Source organism: Cheilinus undulatus, linkage group 12 (assembly GCF_018320785.1).
Source record: "Cheilinus undulatus linkage group 12, ASM1832078v1, whole genome shotgun sequence".
Taxonomy (NCBI): Eukaryota; Metazoa; Chordata; class Actinopteri; order Labriformes; family Labridae; genus Cheilinus; species Cheilinus undulatus.
Window position 1 is genome coordinate 11651533 of NC_054876.1, and position 20150 is coordinate 11671682.

General features: G+C 37.5%; 1 protein-coding gene across 2 annotated transcripts in view; it reads right to left on the reverse strand.

Moving 5' to 3' along the window:
* Positions 1-20150, reverse strand: part of LOC121519190 (vacuole membrane protein 1-like) — a 106964-nt gene that overhangs the window by 69131 nt on the left and 17683 nt on the right. For both annotated transcript variants that reach the window (XM_041802019.1, XM_041802018.1), the window contains exon 5: positions 19480-19590. In XM_041802019.1, coding sequence (XP_041657953.1) covers positions 19480-19590 — 111 coding nt within the window. The remainder of the gene's footprint in view (positions 1-19479; positions 19591-20150) is intronic.

Sequence of the window (20150 nt, forward strand, 5' to 3'; positions counted from 1 at the left end):
GTCTGCCCAATCTGTAGTCTCTTTTAAAAAGCTGCTAAAAACTAATTTTTATAGATTAGCTTTTTTATAATCTCTACCCCACTCTGTTTTACTTCTGTGTGTATGTACATGTGCTGCAATTGAACATTCAGTATGTTGTTTGTGTTACCTATTGGGGGTATGTTTGTCATGTTTGCTTGCTTATCTGTCTGCCCCTTTTGGGTTTTGTGAAGCACTTTCTAACTGTGTGTTTTAAAAAGTGCTATATAAATAAAGTTATTATTATTATTATTATTAAAAGTGTGGCCTAATATCTCAAAAAATGTGCAACACCTATTGAACAGGGATTTTATGCAAGGCATCCGTGTTTTTGCACATGAACTGTTAATTTTGTACAGGAGTTCAATTTTTTATCTTTATACATCCAGAGATCAAGGATCCAGAGACTAGTTTTATAATAATTTAAGGGTTATCTTTTAGCAGTATTATTGTATAGGGATGCAACTAACGACTTTTCCTATCATTGACTAGTCACCGACTACTGAAACAATTAGTCGACTTGTTGGGTGCCACCCTGTGGATCCCTTGATGCCTTTGACAGCTCAATTTTTTGCTCTTGCAGCAGAAAAAATAACTTGATCTACTTACAAACATGTAAGAAGTAAAGATAAAGGCAATAAGTCAGAGTTCTTTATTCAAAAATGTATTTAGTAACACTTTATTGCTTATACTATTAAACTTAGCAACATTTTTGTCTTGGCTTTTAACATAGTTAGTGTTGAATGATTTTTTTTTTTTACAAATATAAAGCCTTATTATTGTATGTTGGATAGAGTTCCCTTCACTGTTTAAGTGTTGACAAGTAGTGAAAGAGATGATGTGCATCACTCCTTTTGTAACATGTTTACGTCAGAGATAAAAAATGTGGCGAGGAAAAAAATGCCACCATAACGTTATACTATTGAGTTAGAAGTTAAAAGGGAAAGGTGTTGGGTTCTGTCTTCAGCACCATAGTGTTACATTAATGTTTCAAATATTTTTATTAAAGAAAACGGGATCTTCTCATAGCATCCACAAAATCATTTTGCTTTTTTCTTTACACAAACAAAAGCTGTCAAGGCCTTACATTAGGGCTGGGCGATATATCAAGTATATTTGATGTATCCCGGCTTTTGCCACCCACGATATATAAAATGACTATATCGCGAATATCCGAGTATAGATAATGTGGAAGTTTTAAGCCGTCAGCGTGCATTTCTCACTGAAGTTTTGCTTCTCCCATTGTCCCTGAATGCATCTCTCACAGCAGAGAGCTCACTCTCTCTCCTGCGCCCATCCAGAAAACTCCTCTGCACATGCGCATCAGCAGTGAGAAGCAGGAAGAGTGGAAGGTAAACAGACTTTTGACTTTTGAGACAGCAAGAAACAGCGCTGGTTCTGCAGTGTTGAGCAGTTGTTCAACTTTGAAAAGGAAGAGGTCAAACTCACGTGGTATTCGTTGAAATACGCTGCAAGATGTCTCCGAGACAACGACGGCAGTAACACAACACGTCGCTAAAGACATGAGCCCAGTGTTGTTGAAAAGACACTTAACCCAGACTACGAGATTTGCCTGGGCGCGAGCATTTTGCTGAAAACTCCCTGCCAGAGTCATACATTTTGGAGAGAAGACAGCCCAGCAACGGAAAAATGTGATCCACTTCTCCTCAGGTACGGAGACTTATCTCAGCCTTACAGTTCAAAACACAGACAACTAGAAGTTAAAATGTTCCTGCTTCCAGGCAAGCTTTTTCCACCATGATCACACAGGAGAGTTTCTTGAATAAGCACTAAAGACACTCTCATGTTATGAACTTGTCAGAAACTGGTCCAGCGTTCATCAGCACAGATAATGGACTAATATAATCACAGCTGTGAGCCTGAATGGAGGGCTAGATTACAGGGTTTTGGCCATTTAATGCATGCATGATTGGGGAGTTCTGTGTAGGTTTGCTTCACCCTTAATGAGGAAAATAATCATTTTATAGTCAGCAAAAGTAAACATCACATAGAAAACATTCAGGACTTTCCATACACTGCAAAAGACAAAGTATTTCATGATTTATGTATTTTTGATTTATTAGTAAAAGATTGAATGAAGTCCTAAATTTGACTTTATAATATATTGATTTTTACTTTCTGCAAACAATTTTATTAAAAATCCAATAGAAAAGTCTATTTTTATCACCAAACTATTGTCATTTGGGGCCGAATTAAATACAGCTGCTGAGAGGCCATTTCAAAATATTGCGATATATATCGGCAACGGCAACAAATCGTTGCATCCCTAGTATTATATTCTAATTCAAGATCAGAGATTGTAGATCCTGAGAGGAGTTTGTTTAAACTGTGAAATTTCCACCAAAAGAGAGATTTTTGTGTATATTTTAGCATTTTTTCCTCCCCAACACTTGATGTTAAACATTTTGTTATCAAAACTGTTTATTTAAACCAGTAATTGAAGTGATGGTGTCACTGACTCTCACTGAAGGTGCCATATATTCTGTTCAGTGTTCAGAGAGAAAGACACTCAATCAGATTTGAGTTGTTGACAGTGAAAACCTACATAGACTACTTTCTCTAAAAAGAAAATTCATAGAGAATTATTAACAGAATCAATAAAGAATTGAATCGATAAGAAAAATTGATAACGCATCTATATCAATAAAGTTGTATCATTTCTCATCCCTAGTATTGATATAAATAAATACAAACAATGATATGAGGATATTTTGTAGGTTATATGATGCTAGGTAGATATCATGCCGTGATCCATGAAATCATATGATTAAAGTAGGGATGCACGATAATTATTGGTACTGATAAATTATCGACCAATATTACATATATTTTACATATTTTTATTATTCTGATAATAAAACATTAATCGATAAAATCCACCGATAATAATCCCTCTTTACTACCAGAGGGGGTGAGGAAACTGTCATGGATTTAACAGATTTTGAGATAAAGGAAAGGTGCTTCTCTCCCTATGTTTTTTTATTTACATGAACAATCTATGGATTGTTGAGTGTGTGGGTGTAATTTCAGTTGAACAAGTTTTTCTTTGGTTGACTACAAGCCTTGTAAATTCACTGCTCCCCCTGCTTTTTTTTCTCTGAAACCAAATCACTGGTATCATCTATATTTTTAATTTTAACTTAGCAAGGACTTCAGAAAATATTGCATAGATGACACCTTCTCTCAGGTGGAACAAGGATAAGGCTTGAAGTTCTTAATGAAGTCATCCCCAGTTTAAGAATACTGCAAATGCAATAGCTCCATCAATGGGCCATAGGCTGAAATCCCATTGTGTCATCTAATTCAGCAACTGATACTAACTTAAACACAGCATGTAAACTGGACCACTTTTAAAATAGTGACAGAAGATTATATCAAGTGTAAGGGGGAATCACAGGTGTTATTCCCAGCTATTTCTCCCCAGAAATGACACAAGCAAGTTCCTTGTCTCAATAAATGAAACAATGTTATGTTACAGTGTGAGTCACTGCTCTGTGCTATGATCATATAATATCATGACACTATCAATACCTAGGTTACCAAATGTTTACTCATGTTAGCTCTGCGTGTCGACACACTCACTGAAGCCCTGACGTGCCAGTTTAACTTGTGTTTAATTAACTGGGGGTAGTCTAAGCAGATGCTCGGGGGGTGCACCTTTAGAGGACTGTTTAACTTCCAAATAACGTTAAATATGTGATTACCCTGCCCGCTTCCCAACTGTAAGAACTTATTAGTTCAAGCAGAAACACTCACGTCACAGGGACAGTGTGTGCTGAGTCATAAAGATCCAAGTGATAAATATTTGGAAAGAAAATAGAGGTGACTGTATGACTGATTCCTATGCAAAAAAATGCAAAAGGTGGCGACACACTAGGAAAATCTCTTGTTTAAAGTTTGATATTTTTATCCAGTATCGTTGTTATGAATCTGATGGATTTGGGATGTTTGTAATTAATAATATTAATTAACAAATTGAAACAGACTCATATAGCCTGAGGGAAGTGTAAAAACACATCTTCTAAGTCGAGTGAAGGGACACCCTCACTGTGTCAACTTGTGGTACAATCTGTTCTTGCTCATGTTTAATTAAAGGTAGCAGTTCATAAACGTTGTGAGTAACAGTTTACACTTGTCCCATGACAAGACATGTCCCACAACAACTACAAAAGTCAAGGGTTCCTCTGGCTTTGAAACTGTTAGAAATATTCAAGACAATATAAGAAATGTAAAGTTATTTTTAATGAATCTAGAAATTTCAGTGTGAAAGTGCTATGGTACCTTTAACATTTGTTAAACTGAAAATCTCTCAGACATTACACTCTGACTAGTTGACAGGAATTGGCTGGCTCTGAGCCCAGCAGTTGGTAAAATCACATGAACAAAAAGGCGCTTCCTTTCGGTGCCACAGCAAGAACAAACTGTGTCGGCTAAAGGAGGATGTGAAAGTTGGTTGGCAAATAGCTGCTGCTGAAATGAGGCGCTGACACGATACTGACCGCTGATGACCCTTGATGCTCCACAACATGATGTGCAACATGAGCAGCAAGACTGACACAGAAGTCATGAATTTGTGAACACTTGATCTACGAATAAATCTTTCTTTTGTGCGAAGTTGTGCGTCACTATGGCAATTCTTATGACATTCCATTAGTTCATAACGTACCTGTGTGGGTGTGATGAATTGAGTTGTAATGCCACTCATTAAAGAAGGTGGATTTTTTATATTGCAAATGAGACCTACATTCATTGTAAATGCTGAGAAGATGGACTTTTGATGATTTTGAATCTTGTAAAATTTCAAAAAGCAGTTCATTTTCTTCAGAAATAAGTAAAGCATAAGTCAGAGGCAGCGCCAGCTAAATGTGGGTTACAAAACATGCAACAAAAGAACATTTTATGTTGTCCTGCACACCAGCCCTGTTAAATTGTTCTGTATTATATCAAACTGTGTGTGGAAATCAGGTTACCCTTAATTTACTGTTTTAATCATGAGGCTCTACCCGTACCCATCACACCCACTGAACATGGCATGGACTCTTGTTAGCTCACGGTGGCGAATGTAGCCCAAGACCAGACATTGATGGGTGACCATAAACTGACCAGTTCTCAGGGACCACGACCACAAGACACTTCAGCCGTTAACAGGTCGCTGTGGTTGTCAAGGATCATTTAAGTGCATTAGACATGGTCAGGCTAGCATAACCTGTTCACCACTTCTTACAGTGGGAGACTGCTGCAGGCAAAGAAAGACAAACATTAGAGGTTAGTTCGTTATGAGGAAGCCCTGGTCGGGATCTCTGAGGGAGGTAAGAGAGCACTGGACTGAGGCCAGTGATGGAGCAGAGACACAGAGGAGGGGCCGATGCTGTTTAGAAGTGGGTGGTAAACACACACGCACTGACTATGAGATGCTGGAGGTTTAAGGGGCTGGTCCCAGTGATTTATCCATGTGGTTTCACCAAATGACTTCATATTCAGAGACCTCTCCCTGACTAGCAGACAGACAGACAGACACTGTGACCCCCCACTGAGTGATGTCTTGTAAGCCCACAAGACATTTTTATTTCAACCCAAATTATCTCAAAAAACTACATATGATGAGTTATTTCAGATTTTTTTCACATTTGTTTTAAATGTCAGTAAATCGAGCATAAATATGTGGGTAAGAGGAGGCAGTGCTTTTACTTAGCTGAGGGGATCATGGAAGTTTTATGTCAAACAACAGAATAAGTAACAGAATAATCATATTTAATAACTTAAAATAATTTTCTTTCCAAACTCTATGGACCAGGAAATCTCACAAAATAGGTGTAGCTTGTGTTTAAATTTTCAAAATCAATTAAAAAAATTAATGAAGATTTTTATTTAAAGTTTGGGCTGACAATACACCATAGTTGAACTAATTTTGATTTAAAGTTGATTTTTATGTTAGGTCTGCACAAGAAAAAATGTGATGTATTCACAGTATTAAATATTCTTTAATAATGAGGCAAAGTTACTAAGTGTGATGGGGAAACTAATGCTGAAGGGTCCTTACTAGGGTCCTTACTAGCGGTAGCTATAGTTTTTGCAACTTTTCCATTTCCAATTTCCATTTCCAAAATATCTCAAATATTTTCACCCTAAATTTGCACCCATTACTAAGGGAAGCTGATTGCTAGCTTAGCTTCATAGGACTGCATCATACTGATGTAAAAGTATTTCCATTACACCCAGGCTTCCACTCAGTGTGAGTGAGAAAACAATGCTTCTTTACATAAAGTCATTTCTCCAGCAGTTTGTGCAAGTTGGTATTAATGTTCAATTGTGACTACATAGGAAAATATTATAATTTGTGATCGCAGTTACAATATAATACATAAATGGCATCATGAGTCTACCGACTTGGTTATCAAGGAAAACGCAGAAAATAATGACTGTTTTTAGTTGTCTGTTATTTAACTGAAAACATATAAATATTAAGTAGAATGAAAAAACAAAACCAAACCACAGGTTTTGTACTCCTGCTTTCAAAATAATCTAATATTCTCAAAATGATTTAAGTTTTTCCTTTCTTGAAAAGGGTTCTTCTACATAGGGCAACAGTGGCACTATTATAAACTTTAAGGCCTTTCTGCAGGCATTTTTGAAAAACCTTTCAAGAACTACTACTGCGATTATGTAGTTGAACACCCTGACATTGCAACTGTGATTGGATCAATTGTGCACCACAACATTATGATGAATTCCGACTTTTGTGATGTCTGTTTATTGTGAATGCTCATATTGTGATTATATTAAAATTTGTGATTTATTGAGCAGCTTTAACAAAAAGCTGTTTTATATTACTTTCAGTAATTATCATTTATTTTACAGATTTATCTTGTTGGTTCCTTCAGCACAATTGTGGCTTAAACAGTTCAGTGAAATCAAACTAAATTAAATTCAATAAATCATCTTAAGAATGGGAAAAAAAACACTATCATCAAATTAAAATGTTGTATGATCAAGCTTTATGGATGTATTTTTAGTGGGCCCTGATCTTTGAAGTTTTAGAATCATCATTTTGAAAATGGTAGGGATCCACAATATTATCAGCATAATTTCAGTTTCAGCAGATATGAAAATCTCTGCCAATGTTTACAACCAATGTATTGGCTGTAAATTGTATGTTGTATGTATAAATAAGTTTGTGAAGTTTTAGGCAGGACAATTCAATCCATGTTAGGAGAAGTGTATTTCTTTTTTTCATCCTCATTCCTTAAACATTACAGTGTGTTTAAGGGACTGAAGTTTTAAGTCTAAACTACATTTATATATAGGTATCAATATTGGTACTTGCTAAAATGAATTTGTAAGTATCAGCAAAAATCAGATATTGTGCATGAATAAATAAATTGATGATAGCACCAAAAAAAAAAAAAAAAAAATCTCTAATTTCTGCATCTCTATTATAAGGGATTTCTAGTTTTGATTTGCATAAATGATAAAAGTAAAAAATATTTTTGGATTGATATTAGTAGTTGGACAAAAGTAATCATATTTAATTTAATTCATCTGGTGATTCATTTTCTGGAATATTCCATGACTTTTAAACGACACATAAATAAGAAAACACTTTAGAGACAAGTAGAAATTGGATATAACTTCTTTTTGTTTGTTTGTTTGTGGTTATTCTATTCATTCAGAACTGTGCAGAACCCAAGGATAAAAGAATAAAACAAAACAACACACATTATCGAAACTTACACATCTCATATCACAGTCATTGACTGTTGATGCCCATTAGAGCCAAACTGGTTGTATATTCCTTCCTTGAGTGATTTTCACCACCCATTAAACCTCTTGTCGACAAACAGAAGGTCTGACCCAGTAACAATTTCATCAGGGTAAACAGAAGGCCGATGCAGTGACCACACACACACACAGCCACCTGAGGGTGAGTGATTTAACCTTTAGAGAAAAGTTTAAAATAAACCCATGCTCCAAATATCCCAAATACCTGCAGTGTGCCAGCAGTGCTCTGGTTTGGTCTGGTCAGGTTTGGCTTTTTCTGGCAGGGTTGTTGGTGCCATTCCAGACTGGCTACACACTAAGCCCACTTTGGCCCAGGATTTGCTTCCTGTGGGCTGTGTGTGTGTGCTTTTGAATAGTTATTGTACATAGTATTAACAGGACTCCCAGGGCCTCCAAGACACAGACAGACGCATGCTTTGGATGGCTGGAGTGTGACAGTTAAGATTGAGATGCATTAAGCTCCTGTTTACACATCTCTCTGGTATTCATCTTAAAAGGCGATGGTGAAGATGAGTAAGACACAAGACGTCTGGGTAGAGCCATGTCTCCAGTCTTAAGATGAAGAAAATTAATTGAAACTGCGTAGCAAGCTATTTTGCTGGAGGGGGTTAGCTTTTGTTTTTTCGCCAAAAATCTTAGTGGTATTTCAAATTTAAACCCAGAGTCAGAAAATTCCCCCTGGGAGCAGCTGCAAATCCATAACATACCCATATAAAATTCCCAACCAGCGTATCTTTATGGTATGTAAGTAATACTGCCTTTTCAGTCGTGAGGAGATCAAATCCAAGCAATAAAGTTCTGACACACTATCTAGAAGCTGTTTAAAATTAATGGCTTCAAATTGAATTTAAGAGGGGTTGAAGTTAAAGCAAGAGATCTGTTACTGCCAGCCATCGGTGAGTCAAGAGTAGCTTTTCACCTCTCAAAGAGCTACTGAACTTGATCCTGATGTGTCACCCATGTTACAGGTTACATGTATGGGAGGTATCAATTCTCACTTTGGTGAAAAAAAAGGAGCGGTCAGGTTATGTTGAGTCATGTTTTACATAGAAAGCATGCAAAAAGAAACTACAAATCTATGAATTAATGTCTTAATTAATAACTAACTAATACATAGATTAAGTTAAAAAAAAATCCAGATCTAAGAAAGAGTCCTGCATTAGGAAACAAACTGTGACTAATCAAAAGATTAAAATCACAAGTTTTCACACTGATGCAATACAATGTCGATATGTTTGAAATAAAAAGAAAGTTTACTGCTTTCATAAAGTAGGATTAAAATCTGATGCAATCAAAAAATTACAAGTTATAAAATATAATAAAACATCAGACCAATTTGAAACAATAATTCACATTTTACAGAAAAATCAATCCATATCCAAGATTGAAAGAATTACATGAAAAACGATTATTCCCTTCAATACAATAATTGATATTGAATTTGCAATACGAGTCTAAATTATTGCAATTTGATATTTTTTCAAAATTGTTCAGTCCTAGTTTTACTGTATATCAATAATGCTGAATTGTGAATTCATAAATGTATCAATCCATATCTAAGATTTAAAGATTTTTACACCCTAAATATTAGGCCATGTTTGCCATAGAAAGCAGTGACAGCAAAGAAAAGGCCAAGTTTTTGTTGTTATTTAGCCTGATAATCCGTATATTAATACTGAGTCCACATCCATCAAAATAAGTTCAATAGTTATAAGAGGCTAACCAACACTCAATTATCAGCAATTAAAAAAAAAAACTAACCAAATCTTGCCAAGTGATTTGTTTAAAATAATAAATAAACGGATTAACTGTAATGACTAGAAAAAAATTTGGTCAAGGATGAAAAGACGAGCAGCGACATGTGAGTCACAGCTCAAACAAAGCAGCAAGGTTTCTGTCGGTGAGATCATGAAGGTGCCCTATTGTCTGTTTCCGGGATGTTGCAATGCTCGTAACTGCAATGCCAGACAATGGTCAGGTGAGTGAGGGGTAGTTCATTCCCACAAAAACAGACTCAAACACACCCAAATACAACCACACACACAAATCCTGTGTACGATGTCCTGCCATGCTGTGACCGAGTTTCCCTCGACCACATGTTCTTGTCAGACTGTCGCATGTGGGCAGTCTGCATTTCACTGTATAAGGACATAAAAATTAAAAACTCCGTTTTTGAACAGTAGTGTGTGTGTGCGTCTGTGCATGTGGGTGCATGTGTGTGTGTAATAGTAACAACATCACAGAGACATTCGATGTGTGGAAGCCACACTCTCAGACCTGCTCAGTGCTTACAGCAATAGTTGGCGCTAATTAAGGCTGTGCTTCTTGTAATTGCCAACAGCCAAAACTTAATTTCAGGGGGGTTTGCTGGGGAAAATCTGTATATTCTACACAAGCCTCCTCTGCAGCATATAATTTAGTGGTCCTGAAAGAAACTGAATATAGAGAGCTACAGAATTTGCCTTCATTTAGATGAGCCTCTGGGTTATTTTTTTTAAAGACAAGGGACTGTAAATCATGAGTCATAACACACAGCAAACAGGGTGAAATTTTGTATGATTGGTGTTGTTTTACCCTGTTTCTGCTGAAATTCATGCTTCAAAAAAGATTCAACATGCACACCTCTCTCACTTATGAAACATCTCAAACCAAGACAAGAGAAACAAGGCTTCCCTCATTGCCATTATATAAACAGCAGTGTGCATGGCTTCAAATATAATGACTTTAATTCTTTGTTGCTGTTGATTTAGCATCGAGCACAACAATTTTCATGCTGCCCATAATGACTTAATGGCAACAGTCATTACTGAAAGTAATTTAATGGTGGGTGACTCAGATGAGCTCTCTTCTAAAATATTTACAGCATTCCCAAGCTTTTGACAGTCATCCCTTAACCCTTCTCAGTTAAAAGACGATTTATGAAGGGTAGTGATATTAGTTGTCACTTGAAAACAAACACTTAAGCATAAGTGGGTGATGAAAGGTAGTCCCACTCATAATTGTCATCTTCATAACAATTATGGCAGATACATGCACAGGTGCAGGACTTTCAGTGCACCTATGTGCTATTCCTTGCCTCAACAGCTCCTGCCGAAATGAGATCCCTCCAGTGTTCCTGCCTGATTTTATTGTTTTCATGGCCTGTATTATGAGCACCCACCCACTACCTCCTCCCTCGAAGCAGCTGGATAAAATACACTTGATAGTGTGCCAAGAAGTGTGCTTTTTTTCTTTCTATACGCATGAGTTGCACGGTTTTATCTTTCTCCAATAACCAGTCCTGTCCGTGTACAATGATCTCCCGCAGTCTCAGCGGGATGCAAACACAGAGAGGAGACACAGGGCAGCAATTGCCCATGTCAGGAAACAGGAGAGCTGCCACTTCTGCTCTGGTTTCATTGACTGGTTTTGCTTGCATGTTACTGGCCATGCATCCCCCTCTACTGGTCGCTCTGCAGTACTCTCATACGAGGGTTTACTGGTCATCAAAAGGACGTGTACTACTGAATAGTAACTGAATGGTCATTTATTTCTTACAAAGTGCCACTTAGTTAGGCTTTTCCCCTGTTATACACTAGCCCAATAGACTACCCAGTCCCTTCATTTGGTGGCCAAAGTACAATTTTGGTGGTCCAAATTAAAAGGAATTTAAAACAACACAGAAAAGGCTGTTTATATTACTTAATACAGCTATTTGTCTTATTTCTTATTTCAGTGAATAGTGAGTGGAGTTATTTGAATGATCACCTAATTTCATTGAACCCACAAAGTCTTTGCTCCAAAATTGTGCAGATACTCCATCACAATCTCTCTTGTCCTTTTAGTATTGCCAATTCAAGGCGGGAAACTGACACCCCTGTAATGTCTCGCCTTCAGTATGAATGTCACGGAGGCATAATGTGCCAGCATCAGAGGAAGCAACCGAGGCACTGCAGGGGTGAGACGGGATATCCAAAAGACGGAACAGCCAAGGGGGACGACGGGTCTGATGTGTGTATGTCTGACCCCCGCTGTTTCTATACACACTGTCCTTCCGAAACGCCTTAACACAATGTGAAATCTCAGACTAGGTCTCCATTGTAATGCCATTGCAGATTCAACATGAAAGTACAAGGCGTAATGACGGCAGATCTTTGTTATGGCACCGTTGCTGAATCGCAATCTGAAAGAAGTTTTTGTCTCTACTTGACAATGTAACTGTCTCAGGTCAAGGTGTCAACAGTTGCAAGCAGGGGGCAATAAAAGGTACAGGAAAAAACTAGGACTTACTCACCTCCAAAAGCAAAACAAAAATCTAAGGAAAAAGCAAAAGAACAAGCAGAAGTGTTACACACTTGTTGTATGATTATGATTATGTCTGCTTAACTGTTCAAGCTATTTCCATATTGGAACAGTTGAAGAGCTGGAGCTTTAGACTTTGCTAATGACATAAAGGAATAATACGTTTACAGAGCTGATTGCTATGTTGTTGGAGGCTTACAGTTAAATTGTTCTGTTTCTGATAACATGGGAAATAATTTCACTATGGCCTGGAAAAAAGAATTCCATGTTGTTGAGGATACAAGCCAAATAAAAAATAATTGTGCCACAGTAAATTATTTTTGGTGCTCCAATAAACAGTACCCAAAACAGAAAGCTGACCTGACTTTCAGTACAATTAATCACTAACTCCTGCACCAATTGTGTAACGAAAAGGAAGAAGGGCTGCTTTAAGCAGTTTAGTTCAAGATATCAGCATGAAAAACGTTGGGATGCTAGCAGAGGGTGTGAGCAAAAACCCAGCAATTTTGTTATTTAACAAATTTAACATCTAAGTCACAAAATAGGAAGTAGGGTTTTAGTTTTGGAATAAACTAAATTTGTCTATATAAGGTTAGTAGTATGACGCTATACTTCCTTTATGTGTAGGTTTATGTTTTTTAAACTGTTTTTTGTGTTTTGAATACTTGATATCCAGTGAATCACAAGCTAGCATGCTTCATCAGTATCAGGAGAAAATATGGCATCAGAAGGTCTCCAGTTTGCAAAATGACAATAAAACTTTGCGGCAGCAGAGGGCCATCTACAAGTTGCATTTGAAGACCACAGTTGCCATGAGGGCCATGATTAATATCCAGTCCTGTAAAGGCAGTAAAAAATTGTCGTATCAATTCCACAGAGGTCAACTAGCAGGCTTTAATGTTGCAGTGGAGTCTACACTCTGTCACCACTGTGCTGTGGTAAAGAAAAATGTGACCACACACTCACTATGTGGAAATAAAATTATTAGTTTCGATCTGGAATATAAGTCTTTTAAATAGTTCAGATAAAGGACTGACATATGATGAAACCTGAAGAAGGAGGGAGAAGTAATGTGACATTACTCAAGTTATGTTCAGCAAAATAGAGGACTTAATGGTCACTATAACTGTCAGCATCCATGCCTTTCACCATCTTATAGAAATATATACTTAAAAAACACTGATGAGATACTGGGAGGAAAAATAGAGAAAAGTTAAGCACTTCTCAGTAATGACTGACTTTATGGTAGTCTTGGCTCTTTAAATAATACAATGTGCACTCTTTTCAGTGTCTATGTTTTGGTGTTATTTAACAGAAGTCCAAGGCTTAAGATCAATTCCTGTTTTAAAATCTGTATTGGTCGGGCTGAATCTTCAAATCATCAGCAAGTGCAATTATCTGAATTGAAATATTTACACTTGTTATCAGGAATATTGTACAAAAATTATAAATATTGTTACTGCACTGACTACTGATTTTTCCAATTCACCAACAACTGAAGACCAATGGCACCCTCTACTGATTGTTTGTAGAAATGACCAGCATCAGATACAAATATCTCATTCAAACTTCATGTATCAGTTATAATATGCTAGTTAATAGAATTGATTTATTTATTTCAATCAATTCATGAACCATTTGTTTAAAATAAGCCATATAATTAAAAAAAAGAATAATTATTCTTATTATCTTAAATGAATACACCGTCTGGTAGGATGTAAACTTGTAAACCTATTAAACCGATCCAGATTCATGACATATTGCTTTTGTGCGCACTTAGGCAAGATAACTGTGTGTTTCTTTGAAACTTGCCAGTGAAAAATGACGCAATCATAAATCTAAAGATTCACCATTGATAATACTGTAGGTGTTGAAAAACTGAGGATTTTACGTTAAATATACTTCAGTCAGAAATAGAGGTGCACGATATTATCGGCAGTATATCGGTATTGGCCTATAATAGCTTAAAAAGTTAACTATTGGTATCGGCTGATAATAAAATTTATGCCGATCTGTACGGCCAATAATGTGATGTCATAATTAAGCGCACATGATGACGCCGGAAGTGCGCCAGCAGCAACAAACTAGCTCTTGATAATTAGCCTTTCAGCGTGGTGGAAGATAGCTACAGGCTTCCACAGGCTAATGATGCATTGAAAGCCCCACCATGTTATACCTAGCAGGTGCTTAAAGCTGTACCTTAACTGCAAAACTTCGTTTCCAGTCACACTGAGAAGCTCCTCGTTAAAGCTAAATATATTAGCTTCATGTTTGAAGCTATGTTTCGGATATGGAAAATAGAAAAACAGAACGTGCATGTTGTGCTACGTGACAGTGCGTGAAACATGGCAAAAGCAATGACAGACTTCTGTATGCCAAGTCTTCCCACATGGCACACACTGCAGCTGGCTGTGCACGGTGTCCTGTCTCCAGCATTGGTGATGTAGGTGTGACTAGGGCTGAACGATTTGGAAAAACAAACTAATTGCAATTTTTTTTACCCATTAATGCAATTGTGATTTAATAAGCGATAAGTTCCTCATCTCATGCATTTTTCAACAAAAACAAGCAATAATTCATTTTATACTATAACCAACACAATATTAGATTAAACTAGGGCAGAACAGTTTTTTTAAATTATCCAATTGTGATGATTTTTACTGATTTTTCACATTTGATATGAAGTGTTGTATCAAAGGGAATGAAAATTTGTATATAATTCTCACATTTAATAAGAAAAACATACAAAAATGAAGAAAATTGGATTTGTGTACACTATTCTAAAAATATGTAATGCATAACATCTCTGCTGCAAAAACAACGTTCTAAACTGGTATTTTCACACAAATTTCAGGTCAAAGAAATATGGTACCTTCTGCGATTTGAAAATTGCGATTTTAAATTGCATATTGCAATTTCATCTAATTTGTGATTAACTGCCCAGCCCTAGGTGTCACTGTGTTATTACAGAGCTGTTAACAGTGAAATGCCCATTAAACTTGGTTGCTCAGTTAGTTTGTGCTGTTTAAAGCAGAATCAGGAGAACTACTTCAGTTGAAGTTTTTTTTCTGTTGTTCATCTTGAGTCTCAAAAATTTAAAAGCATATCTAAGTTCTGAACTATAGCTAGATTTTTTCATTTAAGAATCTGTTTTTTTGTTGTTGTTGTTTAAAGCACTTTGTCAGGAGTATGTCAGGGAGCCACCCTGCAAACTGGCTGAGTAATAAGGAGAATCAAGCTAAAGTTATAAGCTATTTCTTTTTAGCACTATGAAGCTCAGTGTCAGCAGTTTATTTTGCTAGTGTTTATTGTACTCAAAGGTGCAGATGACTTTGGCTGTACTGTTTAAAATACATGTAGCATTTAATGCACATGTAACCCAAAGACATTACTGTAAGTTTTTCATTAGTGTATGGCTGTATTTGGGGAGAAAAATAACATCCTTCATTTCTGATAAAAATCAAATGTTTTGTCAGTTTCTAAAACAAATAAGACTAGCAAATATTTTAAAAAATATAGTTGTAGTACAGGATGGAACTGCGTTTTTTTAACAGTCGAAAAGATGTAATTAAATATCAGGTATCGGCAAAATGAGTTTTAAAAAATATCGGCATATCGGATGTAGGCAAAAATCCAATATCGTGCATTCCTAGTCAGAAACACTCTCATCATACATTTTACCTTTTTGTTGCAAAATGGACCTACAGTGTTACTTGGCGGAGATAGCTCTGTTCAAAAGATGCTTCCTGGGTTAGTCAAGCAGCATGCTTTGACTTTCCAGGGAGCCCATAGCCCAAAATTCCAAATGGATGGAAACATTTATGACATGTATGCGTACTGAATACAGTGCAATTAATTCAAAAGCATTTATTCCATAGTAGCATGAATTGAAATATGAGTGTGCAACAAGCATTATGCTATAAAGGAGGAGGCTGGGGTGGAGGAAGTTAAGCTTTGCTAGCATCAGAATGGTGCATCAGCATTAATGTAATTTAAATAAATCGCTGTGTTGAGAGAACAAGCTGTGACTGGGAGCTGGGAGGGGATAATTGGGATCAGCTGGCCATCAGTTGATCATGGCTGAGCATGTGACTACCACATCCTGCATGAACTAACACTGAGCTTCATTTAGCAGACATCTATTTAATGAAAAACTAATCAAAGGGGCTCTTTGAGTTTTAACATCTCTTCTAACAACAACTAAATATGCATTTGAAGTAAAGCCACAAGTTCATATGATTACTTATTAAACTGTAACACTTATCTCTGACATCAAACAGACGACAGATCTTGTTAGTTTTTCATTTGACTCACTCCAGAAGTTCTTCAGAGTCATTTAGTAGACTCAGAATATATGTCAGGTTCCTTTTACCTGGGGATTGTAAGATCTACAATATGCCCTGATGCTGTTCTTCAAAGAAAAAAAAATGGCTGCTGGTGAAAACTTTAAATAGGACATAGGTTTGGACTGATATACAATCATAGTTAATAACATTTGCAATTCTGACATGAATTGTTTGGTTTTTTTTTTTATCACATAATAAACAGCAAACTATCATCTGCATATTATCTAATTTAAAAGTGATTTTGTGGGGATCTCTATCAATCATCTTTATTGTATAGCACCAATTCATCATAAATGTTTCTCAAGACACAGCAGGTTTAGATCATTTATTCCCCAATTCTAGGTCAGGACCCAAAGTTGGGTTGTTTTTTTTTTTTTGGGGGGGGGGGGGGCAAATCAGTTTTTGAAGAAAGCCTATGTAAAGGAGGTAAAGTTCCTTCTTCCTGGCTTGTAAAACAGAAAGCGCCAGGTCATGACAAGACTGAGTCTGGATTAAACTTAAAGCTAGCACCATCCTTCAGTGTAAAACAAAGTTGTTGGGTAGCTTGGCCTGAACTTTGTAAAAAGTGGGTCACCAGAAAAAAGTTCAGGAAACAATGGTATAGACCATACTCTATGTCATATTGTTTACATTCATTTTTGTGTATTATACTCCTAAAACGTTCAGCCTCATAGTACTACAAGTGCTTAATTATGACTGAAACAGAAGCTGTAGCTCTTCTTCCTTGTGCTCATAAAAATCTCTAATGGTCCACTTACTGAGGGCCTGTTCTTTCCAAAATGTTGACATTTGTTTAAATCAAAGTCAAGAGCATGTACACAGCAAGAACTGCTTACGTTCTCATTGTGATCATATAATGAAATCTTGTGGACAGAAGGGAAACAGTTCCTAAGAAGGAAAACTAGCAAGTGCAACACTTAGGGACATGTTAGTAAGTGCCATGGTGTTGTATGACTTGTTAATCACTGACCCAGAACTCAAAATAGGTCAACATGTCTTTTGACAATTTTTACAGTTCATTTGCCACAACTTCTACTCTAATTTCTACTTCCTTCTCATTCTAATATCTGTCAAAATTCAAAACTATAAAACGACTCAGAAAGTTCTAATTGCTGTTTTAAACAGACCCTCTTGAAAATAAGTTGAGTAACTGTAGTTCTCTAATGTCAGTTTTGTTCTTGTTGAGGTTTGTGCTTCTAGCTAAAGAGAGGAAACAGAGTTCCCTCTATAAACAAAAATGGTTTAACTAGTAACTCTGGCCACTATTATGTAAGACTGTTCTACAAATTCGAAAATCTGCAAACTGAATAATTCATCCTAGTAATAGATGAATTTCATTTAACACAAAATGTTATCAATATCTGATCAGAGCACTTATTCAAGAGGGACAGCCATTAGAAGGTTCAGTTAGTCCTTTTTTACAAAAAAGGAAGGTTTCAGTGTTTGTACTAGGGATGCACGAATCCATTGGTTAAACCTCGGTATCCTCAAACATTAGTTCTTCTTACAAACATTGGCCATTGGCAAATAATGCTGGCATGAGCCCATGTCAGTAGCAAACATTTATGTTGTGTCCTGTCAATTTAAAGCATTTCGCACCCCTAATCTCTTATTCAGAGATTATTATCAGACAGAAGATGTGACCTGTTGAATGATTTTTGCTGTCAAACATGAGAGAAAATGATGGTATAGTTGGAGTGTAACACCAAAAGAAGTAATTAAAAAGAGCATCTGCATCGGTATCTATAACCTAAATTGTCACGATAAACATTGGTATCAACATCGACCCTGATTTTAACATTCGCGCATCTCTAGTTTGCAGCACTGTCTTATGGACTAAATTCAGTTTCAGAAGCATTTCAGTTCCGAAAGAAATCAGTTTGCTGGAAAACATAAAAGGCAGGGAAGTGGAACTTTCATTCAAATGAATGCCTGGTAATTCTAATTAATACATTTATTCAAATACTGACATAAAAACACTGCCTAAGAAGATAAAATCCAAAAATATGTGCACTAGTGTTGGTTTTTTCAAAAGCATTATCAGTTAAACTCTATAAGAAATACACAACAACTCCTCTCATAAGGAGCACCAAGTTCTATCATGAACCCAATGACACCAAACTCTGCAGTAGCAGCTTTACTACTCTAGGTGGTGACATCTTACCAACCCTACTTAAAAACTAAGCTGGGCCATGAAGGGGGAGTCAAATAAACCCTCTCATATTACATCTGGGAGCGCCAGAGTTTGGCTTTTAAAAACAGCAGAATGGAGGACATGCACTTCAAAGTTTCCAGTTCAGCTCCACTGGGCAAGGGCACACAAGTGTGACAGTGGACTCTCGGTGACAGATGGACTCAGAGCAGTGAAGACAAGCAGATGTTTAGGGACCCTAATCTGATCAGCAGAAGAGACCCAACACCTCCTCGTGCTCAAAACAGAGCAAAACACACAGAGATGGAGAGTTGTGGTGAAGAACAGTCAGAAAGAAGAGGAGAGAAGGAAAAGGGGGGAGAGAAGACAGAGGAGAGACATAAAAAGGAGAACGAGTAAGGGGAGGGAGCATCACAGCAGGGAGCAGGAGAGCGGGGAGAAAGGAAAGAGAAAGAACTCAGAGAGTGGGAGGGTGAGTGTTTTTATCCTCATGTGCACTCAGTCAGAGGGGTCACTGAGTGCGATTGTTCCTGGACTGCCTGTCAAAACAGTGCGGCTACCACAGCGCCTATTCATCTCCGCCCCACTTTGAAATGCACGCATGCACAAACCCCACACTAACGCACTCATGTATGCGTGTGCAAATGCATGAGGAGCCTCCAAAAGCTTTTAATAATACACATAATAAAGCCTTAGCAACAACACAACAACAGCATCAAAACAGCCTTTTTCAAACCTGCGTCACAGCACCACCACTAACACTATCCACTGACTGTGTTTGAGTTTCAGCTCTGTCATTAACATGCACAGGCAAGTGAAGAGCTGCAGTGTGTCAAAGTGGTGTTCAACTTGTCGTGGTCACAGAGAAAAAGACTTTCTTACCAGGTAGAGGAGGAAAGTGTGCAAGCCAGTGCCAAGACCCACCGAGGAGAGGATGCCCAGACCGACCCAGTAGGCGCACCACAGCGTCTTCTTCTCTATGTAGCGCACATACTGCAGAGGCCAGAGAGAGGGACGGTGAACCACATGGCAGAGACACATGCACAGAGTGTGAGGAAAACAAGAAGGGGTAGCGGCGGTGGGGGGGGGGGGGTATAGAGAGAGGAGAGGAAGGGAGGGAAAGAGAGACAGACTGAGAGAAGGTACGAGAGTTAAAGTGTGCAAAACAGAGGGTGTTTGAAAGGGTGAGAGAGGGCAAGTGAGTGGTTGAGAAAGAGAGGGAGAGAGACCTTTAGAGAGAGACAGAGGTTGTTGTTGAGTTTAGAGGACAGAGCCGTAGGGTAGGAGTGTTCAGCACACTAACAGAAGAACAGAACTATTATTCTTATTGGTGGCAGCCAGCTCTTACACAACTAGTCAAGTAAAGCAAGCCAAGAACTCTTTATCTCTCTTTCTCTTCCTCCTGTTCATCCACCACTCTGTTTACACCTCCTCCCTCCAGCCAGGACAGGTTGTTTTCAGGGGGAAACATGGAGTGTATAGATTACGGGAAGAAGGGAGGGGACTGAAGGCTGGAGGGAGGTGGGGGACCAAGGACTTCATTTCCCAGGAAA